This window comes from Falco naumanni, chromosome 1, assembly GCF_017639655.2.
Source record: "Falco naumanni isolate bFalNau1 chromosome 1, bFalNau1.pat, whole genome shotgun sequence".
Lineage (NCBI taxonomy): Eukaryota > Metazoa > Chordata > Aves > Falconiformes > Falconidae > Falco > Falco naumanni.
The window spans coordinates 89406467-89428786 of NC_054054.1; the positions used below are offsets into that span (position 1 = coordinate 89406467).

General features: G+C 40.3%; 1 protein-coding gene across 9 annotated transcripts in view; it reads right to left on the reverse strand.

Moving 5' to 3' along the window:
• DEPDC5 (DEP domain containing 5, GATOR1 subcomplex subunit) overlaps positions 1 to 22320 on the reverse strand; it is a 47334-nt gene that overhangs the window by 8191 nt on the left and 16823 nt on the right. For 2 of the 9 annotated variants that reach the window (XM_040604649.1, XM_040604639.1), the window contains exons 22-38: positions 21762 to 21965; positions 21108 to 21243; positions 19359 to 19456; positions 15905 to 15970; positions 14418 to 14574; positions 13109 to 13269; positions 11939 to 12056; positions 11602 to 11769; positions 10496 to 10715; positions 9491 to 9624; positions 8566 to 8674; positions 5667 to 5729; positions 3921 to 4072; positions 3072 to 3149; positions 2519 to 2651; positions 1567 to 1675; positions 1086 to 1310 (exon numbers count right to left, since the gene is read on the reverse strand). In XM_040604649.1, coding sequence (XP_040460583.1) covers positions 1086 to 1310; positions 1567 to 1675; positions 2519 to 2651; positions 3072 to 3149; positions 3921 to 4072; positions 5667 to 5729; positions 8566 to 8674; positions 9491 to 9624; positions 10496 to 10715; positions 11602 to 11769; positions 11939 to 12056; positions 13109 to 13269; positions 14418 to 14574; positions 15905 to 15970; positions 19359 to 19456; positions 21108 to 21243; positions 21762 to 21965 — 2331 coding nt within the window. Of the gene's footprint in view, positions 1 to 1085; positions 1311 to 1566; positions 1676 to 2518; positions 2652 to 3071; positions 3150 to 3920; positions 4073 to 5666; positions 5730 to 8565; positions 8675 to 9490; positions 9625 to 10495; positions 10716 to 11601; positions 11770 to 11938; positions 12057 to 13108; positions 13270 to 14417; positions 14602 to 15904; positions 15971 to 19358; positions 19457 to 21107; positions 21244 to 21761; positions 21966 to 22320 lie in introns of all 9 variants that reach the window. The other 7 variants (XM_040604630.1, XM_040604625.1, XM_040604691.1 and 4 more) reach the window with 4 other exon arrangements.

Consider the following 22320-nt stretch of genomic DNA (forward strand, 5'->3'; position numbering starts at 1 on the left):
CATATGTTGGCTTCAGGGAATTAACCATTGGTTCAGACTTCCTATCCTTAATGCTTTCCCATTTCTGATGCTGTTCCTCTTCAAACAAGCCTTTCAGAAATACATAAGGGTTACCGTAACTTCAGGTTTAAGAGATACTACACCAGCATTAAGTCACTTCTCTTCAAAAGGTCAAATATACAAAACAGGAGAACAGCAGAATTTTCTTTTTCTCCTTAATTGATAGGCCTTTAAAAGATGCATCTAAATAAATCTGAAGTTGCAGTTCCATAGCAATGATTTTTCTCATAATTTTAAGCAGGGCAAGAGGAACAAAAGCAAGTGACTCAGGCTGGCCTGGAAATGCAACAAAAAGCTGACAAAGCAACAATCATGCAGCCCGTATGTTTCACAGGCTGTAGTGTAGTCAGCATTATACTTCACACATTAGAGAACTTTAGATAATGTCTAGATATACATTATATATAATTTAGATAATAGTATCTTGCCCAGCAGCAAGATCTTCCAAATGCAAACCCTACTGCTTCCACACTGCAGGGACTGTAGCTGGGCTTCCCAGACTTTCATCTAAGGACTCTGGCTATACATGGTTCTGATTAGCCAAGAAGCTTCTAGCACATCACAAAACTTCTAACATATCTGAATCTTGCTGTGGCTTTTGCCATTAAGAAGCAATTAGATGTGTCATTTTAAGGGCAGTTTGGTTGCTCTGCTTTTCCCACAATTTATCCCTCCATGCTCATCACAGGTTGTGAAGAGTGTGTCTGGATCCACAAGGAGACAAAGTCAGTATTTTCCTCTCTGTATTCTAGAGGATGGCATGGGGGGAAGTTCAGGAACATGGAATACTTACAGAATACTTTTTACTGGATTTCAGTACTGAGAAGCAAAAATTGCCTGCTCAGCCAGTGAAACACACCTTCAGCATATGAGAACAACTCCACGTGCAAGACACATGTAAGGCCAGCATGAAATTTGCAGCTTTATTGCTGGTCCACGTGAGATCATACCCTTGGCTGGCTGATCTTCCCCTTTCAAACTACCCCCTTGAACTTCCCCAGCTGTCACCTGTGCTGTGCATCTACCTAATAATGCAGCTGCCTGGCTCCGTCCTCCGAAACTGCGGCTAAAGGAACTGTGCCTACTTGCATAGGAGGCTGGGCGGCTGGGCAGCCAGGGCAGGAAAAACGCTGGGATGTCCGAGTGCAGGAGCTCTTCTGCCACAAATGCCACCTCAAACCATTTCCTCTGGAAGGCGGAGAAGTCATCCATGGCAGCTGTGTGCCACATGGCAGGCTGCTGCATGCCCACTGAACAAAAAAGCAAGGGGAAGGACAGATCACAGTTAGAAACAAGTGATCAAGAAAGAGATGTACTTCTTTCTGAAAAAGAGGAAGGAGAAAAAATTATGTTGTAATTCCTTTTTTTTTTTTTAACCAAGGCGGCTGAATTTCTTTGACTCTCTTTAAAGCAGTATTTTCTGCTGCAGCACCCATAAGAATCAAGTACAGCTAGTGATTATACAAAGGGATAATGAGGACAGTCTTGTAATAACATGATGCTGACCTCTGTCTGGTTCCTTGTCCACAACAATCTTGTAAAAATAAAAGCCATAGATAAAGGTTCGTAAAGCTTCTCCAGATGCATGGACAATAAGCTGCTCTTCTAGCATTTTCTGAAGGAAAAAAAGAGAACAGAGCAAACACGATAAAAAAGGAGAAGTCACTCTTTCAGTTACATAAAAAGGTTGCTAGAGTACATTAGGAAATAATTAGTTTTTCTTGACATCTTTTTGTCCAGATATGTGCCTAATGAAAATACCAGCAATGTTATCTCTTGATATTCAGTAAGTGTAGCAAGTCCTTATCTCCCTGAGAAATTGCATTTGATCCTTCTGCAAATGTCTGTCTTCCTCCCTTACCCTGATCTGGTTTTATAGATGGATTTATAGGAAGGTAAAAGGTCAGACACATTCCACGTTTCTGCTAATTGATATGGGATCTCAGCAAGAGAATGAACACCAAAATATTTCCAACCTTCTGCCCCTGACACAGTTTGATAGGGAAGAAAAAAAATGTCATGAACACAAGCAGTGTATCTTGCATAAAGCGTGTATACTTCAGTATCCATAAAAGAGAGGTCATACGCTGGTTTTATTACGATTTCATTAATTAATTATCAGAAGAAAAACCAAAACTAAACCCGAAACCAAAGCACACTCTAGCGCCTCATAATTCTAAGACAATGGAGAGCTCTTGGTAACTACTAGCTAATTGGAGGTTATACACAGAACTGTCATCACATGTAAGTGGAAAAAAATAATATACATTACTACTGAAGAGTAGGTGATAGGGAATCGAAAAAGTATCATCATTACCTCATGTTCTGTTTAACACTGTTTTCAATGCCTATCAATAAGAGGATTTTCATAAACAGAAATGATTGCTATGCTTTCCTCTACAATTCTACTTTCTTCACAGAGTGAGGTATTTCTGGCCCTCCTTGATAGCTCTCTTACCTGCATTATGTCAATTGCCATGGCTTGGGTCTGCACACCTTCAACATTATTCACCAGCCAGTGTACAACTTCTGCACTGATGAAACAGTAGGGAGAGAGGCCCTTCTGTTCAGAAAGTAGCTGGATCCCTGTGCTGAAATCACAGCATGTCACAAACATGGACTGATTGATAGTTCTTTTAAGTTACAAAGACAAAATTCACTGCTGGGAAAAAAATAGGGGGATAAAGACATAGGACAAGAAACTCATAGAGTGACATATCACTAGTTTCTGATAACAAGATGAAGAGCTAACATTGACAGCACTTCAGTGTCTTACAGAGAATTCTTGCTTTAGATAAGATTCTGGGATTCTAATAATTGAAGTCCGCAGTGATACTTGTATCTCAATTTCTATAAAATTCCTCGTTGGAGAGATTAGAAGTGAATAACAATAGGATGATTAAAACTATTCCAAAGTTGACATGGGGCTCTCCCTTTGAGTGACTCTATGCCTCATGTCCTCTTACAAAGTGTCTAGACAGATGTTAAGCATATTTATATCAAAAACTTACGTGGGGTGTTTCATGGCTTCGAGAATCTCTATCAAGGTGGAAGAAGAAGTCAGCGTGCTTGCCGAACACTGCTGAGAGCTGGGAAGTAAACAGAAGCATGTTCAAAAATCAAGGAAGCTGCCAGATATGTTCAAAAATGTACATTTAAGAAAAATGCTCTCTCTTCTCTTCCCAGCAGTGAATTTGCCACATTTATTTCCTTTTTAATCTCAGGAAGGACAAGTAAAAGCATAAGACCTGTATTTTCCCCCTGAGGTCATTGTTATATTGACCCAATATACACTACACTACATACAGCCATCCTCAGGAGAAATTGAGAGCAAACATTTTGAGGTTGGCTTTTTTTTTTTTTTTTTTTTTTTTACAACTGCAGGAAACCGGTGCTAATACAGTTTATTTTTAATGTTGCTTCCTCCCCATGTCTCGCCTCCAGGTTAGAACCTCTTGGATTTCATCAACCTACTGCATCCAGTTAGACCTGCAGGGCCCCCTTTGCTATAACAGACAGAAGACAGATGTCAATTCAAAGCCTGCTTTTCTGCTAACAGACTTCAGAAATGGAATTTCATCGTTCTTCAATTCTTGAAGAATGAAGCTCTTTTTGTGGGTGGGGAAATTGGGCCTTGTGTTCATTTAATTCTGGAAAACTGGGTTGCAAGCCTTATTTTACTACCACTCTTTCTGCATGTGGAAATGCTGCAGTAAAGTCTTGTGACAAGTGCTTTCTAGTGCTGACAGACACAGCACATCTTGTTCTCAGGTTTCTGTTTTAAGTGCCGATTCCTTGACACCGGAAAGGGGAATGTAACTGAGCAGAACCGCAGCATAGCACTGCTGTGCTTTTCTTACCCGCCCTCTGCAGCACCAGCTGTGGTATATCCTTGGTCTACAACATTCTGGGAACTTCCCAAGGTCTGCATGTTGCCCCGATCAGGTAACTGCCCCGTGTTTATCAATGTGTTGCTGTCTGAGGTTGCAGGAACTGACTGATCTATAGAGACCTGCAAGGAGTAAACAGCAACATCTTTATGAAATTTGTGATGTAAGCTCTTTCCCATTTTCTCTCCTCCCTGCATCATCAGTATTTCAGCTCAAGTTAGTTAATAAGCAATACCATAAGCAAGCAGAAACATATGCAGAAAGGATAAATACAGTTTTACTTTTGCCATCACTACAGAGCTATTGACAAATGCGAAATTCAGACCCCAGTAAAAGATGAGGATCACCAACTCAGCAACAACTGTGTTGAGAGAACTATGGACAAACCAGCAACACCAGTCCCAACCTGACATTTTCAACCTGAGTAAATAACTGTGATTACAAACATGTAATGGACAGAACGGGACATTTAATCCCTATGGGAAAGTAGTAAGCAGTTAGAAAAAAAGTGTTTTAACTAACTCTCAGACAAAAATACGTAAACGTATCACATGGAATTCAAGTTTCATAATGCACAAAATCAGCTCATCTTCCTTCCTTTCTTAGGGTAGTACCAGGAGGCTGGTTGGCACCCACCCACACCTATGTCACCAAGACAACAAGAACACTTTCCTCCCGCAGGAACACTTGCACTATTCTAACGGTAGACTGAATAGTTCACAAAAATTAACATAAAATCATTTCAGAAAGAACATTAATGCTGAAGGATTCAGCAAAGTACAGGCTGCAATTGCCATCTGTCATTAACACGTATGGTTTAGGAAAAGCACATTATATAAAAGCTAGAGAGGTGGGGGAGAGGAACACGTACAGCAGAGTAACTCTGGTTAAAAGCTGGTGTAAATACGAGGACTGATCTGCCACGATGAATCCACATCACACACAGAGCTACAAATCACAAAGCTGGTAGTTTGACTTAGATCTGACAGCCAGACCAGAGTCCTTTTATTTATGCCACTTCTCACATCCCAGAGATCTCTCAGTCCACAATGGCAGATGTCCCTTTTTGGGCAGCCAAGAACAGCAGATGCTCCAACATGGAATCCACAGTCCCCACAGCCAGCTAAATCCACTCTCCCTCCTCAGAGCTCACTTCAGCTAGCAGCATTTTCTAAGGACACACTGTGTTACTACTAACCCCTAACTGCTGTTAAGTTTACACACTACTTCTGTCACAATGACTCTTTTACACGAAGATGACAACAATATTTTCAGCCCTTAGTTGTTTAAGAACCCAAGGACACAATTTGACTTGGATCTCCCCAGAATCAACTGTCAGTCAAATACTACAGAAGAAATTTAGCCAAGAATGAGATGAGTAAGCTGTTGCCATTTTGTTTAGCAAGGGAAGATGGAAAATGACTACTTCTGCAACACAAAAAGAGAAGCTTCAGTAGCTGACAAGACGGTACTGCAAGGACAGTCAGGCTAGTGAACATGGACATCCAAAGCACATCACACACATTGAGTGGTGGAAGAAAATAGTTTCATCCACCACTGCCAGCCACTTTGTCCTGTTAATGCTGTGCACCTCCTTCCCAACAAGCAGATCTGGAAACTAACACTGGTTACCCACATGGCAAGCTCACGAAAACAAACGATCTCTATCACCTCAGCCCAAAAGCCAGAGATGACAAGACCCCACTCAAAACTAACCTGTGAGTAGAAGGTTGAAGCTGTACGTGGGCTGCGAACAAAATCCATAAAGAAGGACCCATCCTGAAGGCATTAGAGAAAGTAGGCCCATTAATGGCAACAGGAACAAGGAGTTGAAGAAAAGCAAATACAAGGTTGTGCAAGTATGAAATGACCACAGAGAGAAAGTATGAGAAGAATGTAAATCCCAAACAGACCCAGAATGTCAGATGCCACAGAATGCTGCAGAATGCACATCGGGAGTTACTTGCACACATACCTTTACTTTCTCTCTCTGTAAGAAGACATTGCTCTTAGCACAGATGCTTTTCTGAAGTTTTGAAAACCACACTGATCAGAAGCCAAATGAAACTACAGCCTTCCCTCCACACTTCAGAGGAGAAAGACTTGAGCTCTAAAGTGTGTGGGTTTCATGCAAAGCTGAATAGTGATACAGAAACCTGTAGAACTGCATGTGTAATGACGAATATCCAAAGGAACACAGCTTTTTTCCTAGTCTGTCAGTCATGCAAATGACAAAGAGGGAGAGGCAAAGCAGCTCTTTTCAGGAAGCACACTCTTCCTCTCAAATGCAGGTCTGATACGGTGCAAAGGAAAGGGAAGAAAAATTCATCACAAAGATCTTTCCAACATTGTGTTTAATACTTCATGCATAATTAAACAGATACTGACTGTGCTATGTTATGTTCCCCACCTACTTGCAAACCCTGGGTGAATTTATCCCCAGCTGCTGTTCAAAGCTGTGTCAAGATTCTCTTATCACATGAGACAATGCAGTGGAACTCAATTAGATTTTCATTCCGTATTTGCAGTTCTTTATCCTGCTCCCTAGGCAAAATATTTTGTCTAGCCTGCAGTTAAGATGATGCTTACCCTGGTATGTACATATTAAACACCTTCTGGAAAGAATCAACACCAGGGTTATATGGCTGACAATTTACGCAGTGCAGAAGCAGAGCCAAGCATGTCGTATCCATACGGGCAAAGACTTCCCAAACAGATTATGCATCAAGCTAACTCACTGTGTTAAAATCACACTGTATTGCCCCGTAACTGGCTGAAGTGACTTCTCAGTTCTACTCTAAAACAGAGTAAAGGTGGAGCCAGTGGCTCATTTAAGTTTTGGAATAACTCCAGCACTAAATAGCATCCTAGAAAAGCACTTGCTCCTTTGGCTGCTGACAACACACACAGCTGTGACAATTTGTCAGTACTTTGGCTGCAAGTCTCTGGACAGCCAACAGACATACCCATGCTGCTGAGCCCTAAATGGGTTGTGTTGCCATGGAAACACAAGGCACACATTTGCTGATGTTTTCAAGCGAGCACAAAGTTGCTCAGTAAGGCTATCTGTCCACCAGCACCTTTCCAACAAGCTGTGAGCCATCAACTTGGAGATTGCAATCACTCCTTTTCCAGTGTAATGTGTAAATACTTATAAGAGTGTTTACTACTATAGTGTGAAATGCTTTGAACATAACACATTCTTCCACCTTCTCCAGTTAGCTCTCCAGAGAGGCTTTTGAATATCCTTACTTTTAAAATTACACAAGATTGTATTTGCTTATCAGCATTTGCTGGTAGCACCAAGTCTGCTACTTTGTTTCCAACACACCTGTGTGCCACTGCAAAGGAAGCCAGTTTGGCCTTTTTCCCTCTGCTGTGCAGAACAACCCCACACAACATTCTTCTATCCTGTGTCCTACGTGGAATTTTCACCAGTTTTACTGGTAGGAAGTGATATTGACAATTTCTGTATTTAAAGAGGGAAGTTTGATGAAGCTGATTTTAGTAGAGGAGAATGCAAAGCCTGAAGTTTGCAAATATGCCTCAAGTCAGTTTCTGCACCTATTTTTTCCAAGCCTAGCAGGACTGCTCCAGAATCTCATCTGCATTTTGTGAACATCCTCATTCTACAAATAAGTATCTATTAAGATGACTGCAGTTAATCTATCACTTCAACTAGCAATATCCAGGTCTCCAGAGTAAAACAACAATTCTCCCTGATGGTGGCAAAAAAGGGTGGATGTCAGAACACTAGATGCTAAGAACAAAATACAGAAAGAGATAGTAAAGTTGATAGCAGGGAATCTGAGAACTTTTTCTTTGCAATACTTCAACTGTTGAACCCAAAGAGAGGCCACACGTGTTAATATCTTTGTTCACTTCCTTGTTATTTCTACTGAAAGACCTTCATACCAGAATACAGAAAATACAGAATACAGAAAAATAATCAAATATTTCTGGTTGGACTTGGAGGTGTAGTTTCCGCTCTCCTGGCACTCACAGGACAGTTAACAGGAAGGCTGAGGGATAGCAGTCTTTTCTTTAAGTGCCCAAAGGGAGCTCCAGGAAGACAGTTTTCTCCAACCTGGAGTCCAGCCAGTGAAGGAACGACATCTAAATCACTACTCGGGAACACATCCTCTCCTCTAAGCAGATGCAAGTGACTCGAGTTCCTGCTGTTAAAATTCCACTGAAGCATCACACAGTCACTGTCTAGAGCTGGATTTTGCTCTTAAAGACAGCCTTCACATAGGTGCAGATAGCACTGTACTATTACATCTAAAAACCAAACCTTGACTAAAACAAAGTGTACTACCGAAAAAGGAAACGGACTAATTAAAAAATACCACTTAAATGAGCAAAACACACCACAACAGCATCCCAGGGATTCCTTCTCATTGTCACAGTGTTAAAGAATTAAAGGATGGTTGTTCCCCAACCTCTTCTTATGCCCTTGCTCACAAAGGCTTAAGGACATCCCCAGTACAGACCTAGTCCTTGCTGGATTGGAATAAAATGTAGTATGATGTAGCCATGTGCCTGGAGAAACAATCTTCTATTATTTGAAAAATTCTTGTGTAAAAACAGTAGCTAAAGACCAGAAAGTCTTTACCTTACGAGGGCTGTCCATATAGGTGGGTGTGATAGCAATGCTCCCGCTCTCCGAAGGCTGTCCAGAGCTCTTCCCAGAAAGCACTGCTGCTTGCTGCTCCCCCAGCGTCCTAAAACAAAAGGAAGCTTCCACCTGAAGGCAACTGTTGCAGAGGGGTACTCCTCTAATTTCAGACATTTGCTTTCCCACACTCGGAAGCAGAGAGTCAATCCAATGTTCTGCAAGTACTTTTTGCCCCATATAAACAATATGGACCCTTGAACTTAACTCAGTTTTATTATGCGTGTGTAATACTACCTTATCATTAAAAAATACTTAATTTTTTTTGTATTTAACAGCAACAATGTTTACATTGTGTTTACAGCAAATCTGGTATTAGTACTCTGAGTTTCTTTGAACTACTGTAGATCAATACTGAAACAAAAACTCAGAGGTTTCACAGGTATTTTAATTAGACATTATCAGTGAAAACAAGCTATTTTGTTTAGACTGTATTTGTTACCCAATGTTCATATTGAGGCCACCTAACTAGTGTGCTGTACTTGTGTACACTTACGTCCCAGTGAAGCTCTTATGTGAATGCAATAATACTGGAAAACCACAAACAGATGACAAATCTGATGTGTAGTAGACTGAGATGATAGTTAAAAAGATGCTCCTTCTAAATTACTGGACATTCACTTCCCTAGTTTCCATGTTCCTTTCTAGTCTTTGGTAATCATTCTATTAATAGAAACGTAACAGGGAAGTCACTGTAAAAGCCCAGTATTTCCCCAGTCTGGCCACAAGGACACTAAAGAAGCAGGATCACACAGCTCTCTTTTTTTTAAGGCAAAGTTCCCCAAATCTGCTTTAGCCAGGCCAGGTAGAATAGGTAGGAAGGATGTTCTAGTGCTCTTCACACAGCCTAGTTGTAGGGACTCACTTCTGACTGGCTTCCATCTGCAGCAGAGCTGAGAGTGCTGAGGTTCCTTTCTTTCCAATGGGAGGCCCAGACTGCTCCAGAGAGTGGGTGGGAATTGGACCAGCAATCTGCAAGCCTTTCATGGCAGACCCTTTCTAACAAAGAAAAAATGAAAGCACAGGCTTGGTCAAGCTAGGCTTAACTAGTAAGCAAGAACACAACACCTCATGTCAGCAGGGCTTTATTAGGTACACTTTAAAAAGTGAGTTAAACCATAGGTACATAAGAAATGGAGCAGCCTAGCGTCTTGTGTGGACTCTATTCTCAAAATAAAATGGATGTTTTTCTGGAAAAGGTGGATTTTCTCTGAAATAAATTATCCCATTCAGTGTGTGAATTGGAAGAGCATTTGATACACACTAACAAGTTGCTCATCACCTTCTTGAAACTACCATTCACCAGGAATTCACTCATATGGTTCTCTTTTCACAATCCTTTTCCTGAAGTCTGCAGCACACAACCACCCCAGCTAGAAGTCACCAGTTTACCTCACAGATGCCTTTTCATCAATTATTGGCACCGCAAGGTGCAGGCTAACCGTATCTACAGCACAAAGCAATGAACATTTGCAAAGAGGTAACATCAGGCTTATGGTAAGAGAAGACCAGCTGAGGAAACCAGCTCAGAACCACCAGGCTAAGGCACAGCTACACTATGCAGAAGAGCTTGGCTTCCCACCCAGTGACCTAACTGTTCTGATTCTGGTTCCAGCCACAGCAGCATGGGATAGCCATTCCAGGTAAACGTGAGTAGCTCAAGAATAGCAAGGTGTTAATACAGCCATACTATTTGAAATCTGAAATAGTACATTGGTCAGCACTGTGCTTTTTGTATGGATTACCCACACCCACATACATATCCCCCCAACTTGCTTGGGATTGCCTCAGGGTCTCTCTGCTAATGCTTCATTAGATGGTTCAGATAAAACTCAAACTCAGCTTCTCACCCAACTAAAAGCTGACTCACTCGAATCATTCGATCAGATCTATGACGTCGACGAATGCGGTTCAAACCCTCCACAAAGCGAATGAATCCATCTAGAAGCTGCCACTCCTCCTCATCAGAACGCGGCTTGTCACCATACACATCACAGTGCACTTCTCCTTCCATGATGCGCTTTGTGGCACTGATGCAGGCAGGCAGAAGTAGAAAGCGAGTCCTCCAAAACTTCAGGGACTCAATCAGACTGAAGGAATGTGGGAAAAAAACAGAGTTCAGCAGTTTCCTATGAAGGATTTTAGAGTAAGTAAAATACATATCTATCTGCTGTAAATTTCACCGAGTATAGTGAAAATCTCGTTCTGCTATCCTTGAGTAAGAAAGAACAGATATGCAAAGGAATGGTCAACAATATCAGTATCACTGGGAAGGATTAAAACAGTGACATGCAGAGGAGAAAACAAGGCTATCTTCAGAGTAATCGTGCCATAGATACATATTTTCTTTTCTGTAAAAGATAGATTACAAAAGCTTTTTCTCTAAAAATAAGCAAAGAAAAAAGGAACTGCAAAGGTACACATTAGAGAAGGAGGTATTTTGATTGAGACCTCAAAAGAAACAAAGATAGACTGGTTTTGCTGAGAGAAGATACAAAAAAAGGCTATTGATAGTAGTGTAGATATTCCATACTGCTAACAAGAAGCCCTGCTCTACAAAGCTTAGGACTAGGACTACAGTCAAACTAAGCCTAGGACTCAAGCAAGCCTCCGACAGATCCAACTAAATGGAAGTTGAGTCAGATCCAGAAATGAGTAGGCTGCCAAGAAAACCATCTGTGTGGTACAAAATGCCATCGTATTCCTTCACATTTGTAGCAGCAGAAAAAAACCCCAACAATTCAAGCTGAATTTTATGATCAAGACTTTGTATCAAAGACCAGATAATGCAACAGCAACACACAGTAAGACTCCTATGTGGCAACAGCTGCTAGCACCATACAAGTGAAAGCAGGGCAGTTACTCCCCCTGGAGTACCGAGTATTTGTGGGTTGAACTTGTTGCAGAAATTTCAGGTCAAAAAGGAAAAGAGGCAATTAGGACACAGAACAGTCTGGATGGAAAAGAAGATCTCACCTAAAATCCTCAGAGCCAGCAGAGCAGATATACTGATCCAAGTAATTCCACTTGTACTCTTCTAATCTCTCATGGGAGAACTCTACCCAGCAAGAGACAAATTCAGAGTCAGAGTGTGAGGGGCACAAGCTGTAAGTGTAGTTTATCTGAGCAGATTCATATGGATACCTAAAAGAGAAAACACAAACTTTAATCTCAGCATCATCAATAGCAGTGCTTCTCTTTCTTAAAGAGAAAGGAGGTTCTGCAGTATGCTCTTTCAAGCATGTACAGGTAGCTGGAAAAGCATGTTCATCTGAACATGGATAGCAAACTGCTCAGCCAGAGAGATACTCACTTTGGCAGATATCGAGTCACAGTAATTATTTTGTCTTTTAATGTTACTTTGTGGAAAGTACGGCCCATACTCAGCCAGTACTGATCTTCCTCCTCAGGTCGATTTCTTGATACAAGACCTAATTGTAAAAAGAAAAACACCGTCCCTTTCAGTTTACTGCAATAGTCAGAACTTTGTCAACAAGCTACCTATAGAATGAGACTCCAGAACTGGGCTTCTGAACTCAAGATAAACTAAAAGCCGTATTTCAGACCACCTTTTTTAAGGAACATATGCACAGTAAGCCATTTGTTCTTACAGTTAGGATTTGCTAGTATCACAACTGAAGAAGGAGGGCATTCACAATTCATACACCAACACAGACCTTCTCTAATCAGGACAACTAGAGAACAGACAATATGAAGTGCTGAGAAACTGGTGGATATGATAGTGAAGCTGGGCTCCGCTTCCTCTCCATGCCTCATTCCTGGAACTAACCACTTAAGCTTGGCACTTTACCAAAGGAGCCTTGCTGCTCATTCCCAAGCCAGCGAGTAACAACCATACCCTATTCATGTGTATTCCTTTGAATACACGAATAATGAACATTGCATCATGCTGACTTGTCTAGAGAAAATCCAGAAAAAAAGCCCTAAGTCAAACAGTAAGTCAGCTTCTCTCAAAGGAATACTATACCCTCTTAACCCACTCCAGTCCTCTGGAGCTGAACTAGGTTTAGCTGACTCAAGGTTTCAGGACAATGAAGCTTTGCCTGTCTACCTGGGACTATCACAGCTATTTTAGAGTTAGGGAGCTGCTTCTAGAGACATACATTTGGGAGCTTTGGGTCTGCCTTCTTCTAGAGATGTGCCTGCCCCTGCAGTTACCCTGTGAATTGTGTTTAACATGTATTCACCCAAATGACACTCAAGCCATATTTCATTTGGGTTGATCATCATGAATATGAGACCAGTTTCTTTTTACAGTTCAAAAATCCTGCACCTGTCCCTTCATGGTGCAGCTGAGTTGTTTCTGCTGTCCCAGATCAGGCTCCCTCCAGCAAAGATTTTTGTGTAACAACAAAACAACCAAAAGGCTTCAATAAGCATCTGTGCCCAATTCATAGAGGTTACGGGATTGGCAGAAGGAGAAAAAGACAAAAGACTAAATTGTCAATACAAAGTCACTCACCTCGACTGTAAAGGGGACTGCTGCTGAGTGGGGGTGGCACGGTTGTAGCTGGTTTCTGTGGTTTGGATTGCACAATAATTTGATAGCCTTGCATGAGACGCTGACAAATAAACTCCTCAAACACCTGTTGGGCTGTCATCTGCACTCCTTCCTCATCTCTCCTGAACACAAAGGTTAAAGAGACTAGAATAAGGAAGCTGACCACACACCTATTCTTAGCTCTGCACTTCCTAACTGAGGATTTATGCCTGCACTGGGCTCTGTGCAAGTGGAGCCCTCTGCCTGTGAAAACCAACCTGCAGGAACAGGAGAGAAAAACAGGTACCTTTATTTTAAACAGGTGAGATTAGCTGGCTGGCAATACTTACTAATGCCTTTGAAAGCAGTTTTGCAACTAGTAACATATTTGCTTACAACAGTTGTTAAACTTCCAATAAATTCACTAACGATCACTTTTACAGCATTTTGCAGAGATTCTCAGCAGAGCTCAGAACTGCAAGTGTGCAGGCAATGCTCCACCCTCCACTACAGTAGGAAGTCTAGAGCAGAGACAGATTAGAAGACACATCACTATGGCATCTTACTCCAACTACCACTGCTCTGAACTTTGCCTTCCTGCTATAAAGGGACATTTGACATTTCTTATAAGTGTTTCTTCATGAATCCTGCTGTTTCTTATGAATTTTAATCACCTTGACTAATATTTTGGTTTGTTCCCATAAAGCAGCAACACAAACAGGTCTTTCTGATGTCTTATAAGTTGTGGAAAGTTTGAAAAATGTTTAAGACAAGACAGCTGCCAAAAAACCCCCAAACCAATCCTATTGGAGAATAGTTACCAGAAACCTCCAGGACAAGCCAAGAAGTTCTATTTATCCCACTAACACTATTTTCCACCAAGATTCTTGAAACTAAATATCCCTGAAAGTGAGGATAAGCATCTTAAACACTGCACATACATGTGCATTTGCTCATTTAGTGTTTCCATAATACTTCCTGGAAAAGAGATTAACAAAGATGATAGCTTGAGGTTGATTTTTTTTGACTGAAACACAACAGAATAAGTAAAGAGAGATAAAATTTTGAAAGCAAACAATAAAATCTACAGAACACAATACTGTCAGTTGGTAACATCAGAAAAGGTGCAAAGTTACCACTGAAAAGAGAAAACTCTGAGTATTCGGTTGCTAACTATGTTAGCAATTCGTCTTTCTCTTGTACAGTCTCCAAAGTGTTCCTCTTCCATCAGCTGCGCCTTAAGCACTTTGATTCAATGCAAGTTACTTTACAGAGAAGGTGCTGGCCAAACCTGTCAATGTCAGCTTCTGGGAGGAGATCATAGCAACCCTCAGTGTAATCATTCTGCAGACTCTGACGGTCGGGGAAGTAGTCCGTTGTAAGAGGGAGACATGCCGGAGTAGTGAGAGATTTCCAGTCCACTCCAACTGTACAACAGAAGCCTGGCACTACGGGGGGAGCAGACAGCGTCAGAACTGCCTCGTTGTATCATTGGGGGAGCAGACAATGGGGGCATATATGGTCACCCATGAAAAAATAGGGTGCAGAGGAAGATGAAAGAAAAGTGCGAAGAGGAAAGTTAGAAAGAATGAGGGACAAAAACAGAGTTGGCATAAAGTCAACAGGGACAAAAAGGGGGTGGAATGGGAAGGGAAAAGGAAAGTAGGATGGGAAGAAGGGAGGGAGAGAAAGAGACAGAGTTTGTTAAACAATGCAGTGCACATGCTAATTCAATCCCATCATGCAAATGGCATTCAAAGTTAATACATTTAATTTTCTCTTGATTGAAAGCTAAAGCTGACATAGCCACCGCTCTTCCAAAATTACAGCATGTTAGGTGCCATTACTCATTATTAATAAAACAGATCAACATTCCAATTCCGCACAAGAAAACCAGACCAGCTTTGCGTCCTAGACAACTGCAGGAGGAGCTGGGGATAACGACAGAAAGAATGACAGACCAGCCTCTTTCTGGAATAGTACAACAGCAGAGAAGGGAGTATTTCTACAGTTATAAAAACAGAAGACAGATCCAGAGGGGTGGGAAGACCAGAAAAATCATAACTTGGAAAGCAATCCTTCCCCACACCCTTTCCTAGAGTTATGTTGCAGTTCTGAGATTACGGAGATCTAAAACTAGACATTAAAAAGCAAAAGCTAACTAAACTACATCAAATCATCAATTCACTACTGCACTACACTCTAACCTGCCTCAAACGATCTATATCAAGGCACTTGGCCAACTACTAATTCTTAACTTCTTGTCATAGAGATCTTAGAAGGTTAATGGCAGGAACACTGCACAAAAAAGTAATACAGGACAGACTGCTACAGAGAAAATGTTTTTTTAAGCAGTCATACACTTGTTTTTCTATTAGATATTTCTCAGCAAATGGTACCAAATTCAGAAACTGACTGTACTATTTCTGCTTCAATTAGCTGGTGCCAAGCAAACCTTTCATATAGAAAGGCAGGTAAGAGTTCAGCAGCTTCAGCATTTTGCATAACAATGTCTGGTAGGGACTGAATTTCTCAGGTGTAATACAACAACCAGTTTTCACATATTCTTAAGAGACACAGAACTGCAATCACAGCGAGACACACAGTACAGGGAGATCCTGCAAATTACTGCAAGGCAAAATAAAACCCTGCCAAAAGCCAAGTAGGCACCTTAGTTTCTTGCCTACCACATCCTGATGACTCTCTATAGGAAGATGCCCTTTCCCTTCCTATCTTCCCACCTATTCAAAGTCTTTTCCAAACCTTTCTCCTGCTTACTTGGATCTGGAGAGTTAGAGACAGCATCTTCCAAGGAGTCCTTGTTCTGAGTTTTGAGGTTCACCCCTACAAGGAAGAAATATGTATTTTAAGGAATTATACACTTCACTTTCATTGCAAATAAAAATAAACCAAATGCATGCAAATGTATTAAAACTATGGCATTCCTCTCCTTGGACAGAACTCAGGGTTCTGCACAGCTGAAAAATACAGAAAGCCAACTGATGAGGGGAGGAAAAAAAAAAGACAAAAAAAAGACACCTTGGATGAAATTCTAACATCTCATCAGAAGCGTTCAGTAGCTAAAACACAAGCAAAACCAACCTCTCTAAAATAGCAAAACTTATCTTGGAAAGTAGATGCCATAAAGAAAGCAAATAAAAAAAGAAGCGCCACTTGTAATCATTCAGCTTGTTAATCTCAAGGTCTCAGCAGTGAAGTACTTTTTAAATACATTCAGTATCCAAAACCAGAATCTTTTTTTATTGGTTTTTTTCATTTTATGAACAAGGTATAAGTTAAGAGAAAAAACTTCATAAAACACAGGAGTATCAAGAAAGGAAATTACAACAGACTTTCACCTGGTAGGGCAAGAGAACCCATATATAAGATTCTAATTATGTAATACTCTGAAGAATAAGTAATTTATGAAAATCTTAACATAGATCTACTCCAATGCCAACATTCTTCGGCATAAACTACCAGTACACATTTCACGTCTCCGCCAGGGGGTAGGGAGGAAACAAAACAAACAATTGATCTTTCTGATTTGACAAATATAAACTCTCTTTTTATTCCTTGCCAGGCTAAAAATTTGAAAAGTATTAATTAAGCCTTCAGGGCCCCTAAGTAGGTCCAATGTATAATTGCAAACTGTTTAAAACTACCATGTTCTGAAAAGGTAGCAACTTCCATTATGTTTCAACCTCTATGATATACCTTGGTCCATATTTCACTATGAAAGAATATTAAGGAAGTTTTTATTCATCGTGAAAAGAGATAAAATGACAGCTATTGAGGACATACTCAGTTTTTGAGCAAAATTCAGTTTATTCAGTTTATACTAACCTAAGTCTAATAAGGGACTTAAGACCAACGAAAATTTATATTTAAGTTTTGATTAGGACTTAAAACACTGATCTGTCTGTCAAATGGACTTGTTCCAAGCAGCCTATTAACCTGGAAAACAGATGTTAAAACTACAGTTCAGTGAACACTAAGCCAACATGATGCTATGGTACCGCTTGACCAATTATTCCTAGTCCCCATTTCATATCTGTCTGCTGTATTTGCATCAATATTTGTGTAGTTACAGAGAAACAATTAATACAAGAAAGAAAAACCTCAGTTACTCTTCATTTGGATCAGCTCCCTGAGCTGGTTCACCATGTAGCTGTATAAACAGCTGTTGTGGCACAGGGGAGGAAGAGAGCAGCTAGGGAGACAAGAAAAATTGCTGGCTTAAAAGACATTGATCAAACTACAAATTTCAAGGAGCCTCCAAACATTTAAAAGGAGCCACTTTTACAAAACTAGCTTATGTAGATTATCCAGCAAGTTGATATCAATATCATAGCTGTTACTCTAAATAGCATTTACTAACAGAAAGGATAATTATCTGCTTCTATGATGATGCCAGCAAACCAGTGGAGGAGCTGGCTCAGATCAGGCATTCCTCTTTCACCAACTCTGCTGATGCCATCTGCCATCTTGTTAGGGAATTGCAACAAGATTTATTTGCTCTGAACTATCATCTACCATCTGCTGGACAAAACAGACAACATACTGAATGTCAATGTAAATAGATGGGGTAATTCTTCACTGTGAAGCCCATGTTGCAGCAAAACATGCTGTGGGCAGCAGAGGAGAACCTGACTCACTGAGCAATCATATTTTTACAAACTAAAAAAAAACAACCCAAACCCCAAACTGTTTAATTTCATAGGTGACTCAAACCATAAGGGAGAAGCATAAGTCAAATCACTGAGTGGCAGCTACAGATGGCTGAGGGCATTTAGTCAGGGAAGGTGCTCATAACAACTTTCACAAAGACAGACACAGATTAACTTCCACCACATACACGATTAATATCCAATCTGCAGACACAAAAGACTTCTATAAAATGCAAGCGTGTTTATTGCCAGGATATGCTCTGCATCTATGTTGTGCAAATTGCATCCAGCAGTTGAAATGCAGTTTAGCAATTGCAAGAATAAACAAAGTCTATCTGGAAGGCAGAAAGAAAAAAGGGTAAAGCAAGGAAATGAAATGTATTCAGATGAAATTCACAGAAGGAAACAACAGAACAAAATCACTTTTAATGCAACTATGTGAATACAAGACAAGAGAGACACAAGAAAATAAGTCAGCTAACTTCTTTATGGCTCTTCAAAGTATGAGCATAGGGGAAAATGTAATTGGTTTTATCCAATTTAATTCAGAAGGACCAATTTTTTTTTTTAAATCTTTGAACTGGTTTTGAAAAAAGAACATAAGTCTTGAATGCTGTAGTCTGAAAGATCAAATTTGTTTTCCATGTGCCTATCTAAAAAGCACATCCATAAAGTCAGAAGGTAGGCTGCAAAAAAACAGACAACAGCAGAATATTCAGCGTGGCACATTGTTCCACTTACAGGATTCAAAAGAAATGTTGAGAATTTCCACTAATTCAGGTGTCTGGGTAAGAGAGACAGCGCTAATCTTCAACTGAAAGTACAGACATGTGTCTTCTCTCAAAAATGTGATGAAGTATTTTGGGCTGTGTGAACAACATTTAGTATAAACACTGCCATGTTCAAAGTGCTTAAAATCTGGAGAAAGTGCATTTGTAGATAATTACAAGGAATGCTAGAAAACACTGAATCCCAGAACCTGCCATGCAAAACGAACCTGCTTTTTTACAGCTTCTCTCAAAACCTAGATACAACCAAACTCTTTCCATCAGCTTGTATATGTAAAATAAATATATTCAAACAAGTTCCTTAATCCAAAGAATGACACCTTAAGGCAACTCCACCCAGAAAAAAAAAAAAAAAAAGAGTTCTGAACAATACCAGTGCATGTGTAGTTACTTTTTGTGTCTGGACATCAGTGCTTTGTTGTTATAGAACTAAGCAATTGCCTGAGAGCTTATCATATGTAAAAAATGAGCATCTTACTACAGTAAAGTTTATAAGACTTACCTAGAAAAGTAGACACGCTAAAAAAATCCACAAAAACAAACCCCTGTACCCTAAAAAACAAGCCAATACAAAAAGCTACCAGACACCAAGAAGTCCAAGTAAGAGCATTAACAGATCACTCTAAGCTGAAAATTGTTTTTCCATTATTGATTCTTTCTACTTTGTCATGCCTGGTCCACCCACCTTCCATGACTTCTGGCTCTACTACTTTGTCACTGCTAATAAGAACGGGCCTTCTCTCCCAACTCCATGCTCTATCATTGCTTTGTTACCTGCACCATTGCTGCCAGCCAGACCGTTAGAGTACTCTTCCGTTCCACTGAAGCTCAGGAAAGAGGCACTGTCACCTGGATGCCGAGAACTGATATGTCTGGAGAAAAATAAAATAGCCTGTATTATACAAGCTTTCCTACTCATGACATTGCTTGCTTTTAACAAGCTGATATAAGAAATAAGTAATCAGCCTGCCGTCTCAGCTGAGCCAGTGGTGAAACCTTGCTATTTATGATGTTTGCAGAGATGGTAACAGACACAAAAGCAGCACAGAGAAGGCTGTAACAATATTCCGGATCTGTCCATGTTCTTTGCCTCTAACAACAGCCAATGCATCACCTTTGCAGGACAGTGGAGTTCCAGCTATTCGTATACCTCCCAGGAGAGAAATAAAACTTAGCTAGTTATTTACAGATCTGATTTCATGGTCTATAAAACCAATATTCCAGACTGAGAAAATTGCTTTGGATGAGTACATCATCTAAAGAGACAACAAAGAGATTCAGAAAAAGAATTATCAGGAATATGACACATGAGATTGGCATTAATGACAAGATGCTTCAGCACACTAGGATGTACTTAAAAAGTAATAAAAAGGCAATTTTTTTTTTTAATAGAATTAGGGAACAAAATTAAAATTATGCAACAGAAAGAGATTAGAGTATTCTAAAGGACAATACAAAGTGTAAGATAGGATAACAACTTCCCTATAAAAGGAAAGAAAAAAAAAAAAAGCATGAAAGAATAATTAGGCAGTGCAATTTCCTGAAGGACTGCTTGAACATAGCAGGAAAAAACCCCCTGAAAATTAAAAAGGCAGAGGATACAGCAGTGTCCTCACTCAACCTGGACATCCAGAAACAATATATAACATTAATTTCTACAAGCATGCAAGAGGAAAGAGACACATAGCAGGAAAGATACCAAAGTCAATGATTAAAAGCTACCAAATGGTTTTGGTAAACAACATGTAAAAATGACTGAAAAACATAGACAAAATGTTGTTAATAAAAGAATAATCAGATAAACAGGTAAGAGAGTATCTGGAAACTGGAGAACAACTGTGTAGCTTGGAAAATGGCCTAGGTGAAGTGAACAATCTCATTTATCTCACTGTAAAAACAGCCTCCCTACAGCCACGCCAAACCCTGTAACACTGGCATCTTTTTCGCTTCTCAGAGCCAACAATCAATATAGGCTCCCAACACTAACCAAAGTTTGGTTTTTAAAAGAAAACTAGTTTATGAACACAGGTACTTTCATTTGCAATCCATCCCCAATGTTTATCATGGCTATATTTCTCACCAGCCTGGAGAAAACAGGACTGAATGGATAGCACTGAAGTTGCTCAGCAGTTTCTGCAAGGCAAAGCTGTGCCCTGTGCTAAAAAATGTTCTATTCTGGGATGAAGGGCACAGCTACTGGGATAATAAGAATCAAAGGCACAGGCTCTTATAAGGCAATTTTTAACAGTTCCATGAATGATGCACTGTATCGCCTGTGCACTGCAAACTCTGTGATAAACTACCACCTTCCCAAAATCAGGGGAGGTAAAAAACCATCACCAGCCTTGCCAGAAGAGCTTTATATCTCAAAATAAAGGTATATACTGCATATGTGGCACTGGCACAACATATTACTAAGTTTAAAGATCACAACCTTTAACTGCCTTACTGTAACACAGATAAAATTTTAAGGAAAAGGGATGTTCATGCAAAGTCTACACAGATTCATCCTAAGGACCTCACCTGCCAGTTGCCTCATGGTAAGCCAGCTCCAGCAGCTCAGCAGAGGAATGTGTCAAATCCTGCTGCCCATTGCCCTGCATTTCTGCCATATTCTGACGGGTTTGATGATGGATCTGGATAGCTTCTCCTGAAGGACCTACACAGTTACAGTTTGATCATTAATCACCACATGTGCATTGATTACTTAGTTGCCTGTGCCCTCCTTTTGTCAACAACACATGCAATGCTAACTAATGGAAATTAAGAAATCATATTTACAAAATTTTGAAAGACTTGAACCTCTGGCATCTTCTCTGAAGCCAGTGAAGCAGAATGTTCTTTCAAATATTTTGGAGGGCCTGCTTACAAGGCACTAAGGAAATGTGAGAACAGTTCAAGCATCTAAAAGTCAACTCAGATTATAGTTATGATTCACTTCAACAGCCTCCAGCTTCTACAAGATTGTTCCACAATACCTGATGCTGCAAGCTTGCCGATAGATGGTAACATCTTCGAAAAAAGGATCTCTGATTTATCAAGCCTATGCGCTTAGTTCAGCATCTTTAACAGTGCAGAGTACTTCAAGATGCCAGAGTTGACATTGACTCTCTTGTTGTGTTAACGCTTGGACAAGGAAAAAGTACAGCAATCTAATATGCTATGAAGCAGACTTACCCACAGGAAAAGTGTGCATCCAGCGCCTCCTGTTAGATGTAAGTTTCATGGGCATGCGGGATGGGGCAAACGGGTTTATCAGTGCTCGCTGGGGTGTATATCCCCCAGGCCGAACATGCAGCATGGATTCTGCACTGCCAACATGGAACCTCCCAGGGGCACTGGAGTCACGTTGCTGAGACTCCAGCATGTTCTCAAGGACATCTAGAAAACACAACTTAAAGTCAGCATGAGATCACACAGAAGCCAAGCAAAAGAGAATGAATTGCTTAGGGATATAAAGATTCCCCAGGGTAAGTGGAAATAAGGAGAGCTGAATAGTAGGCAGGAAGAGAAGCTGAAAGCAATTTCAATCCTGTCTGCAAGTTACAACGTAAACAAGAATCCAGACAAGAAAGAGTATTATTTCATCTGCCATTACAGCGCTGCTGCATACTGTGTCACTTTATACTAAATGAAGCCATAAAGAAACCACTTGCTAAGTAAACTATGAAGAATTACTCAGAGCTTTGAGAATTCCTGAGAAATCAAGACTGACACACCAGAAACTTCAGGATGA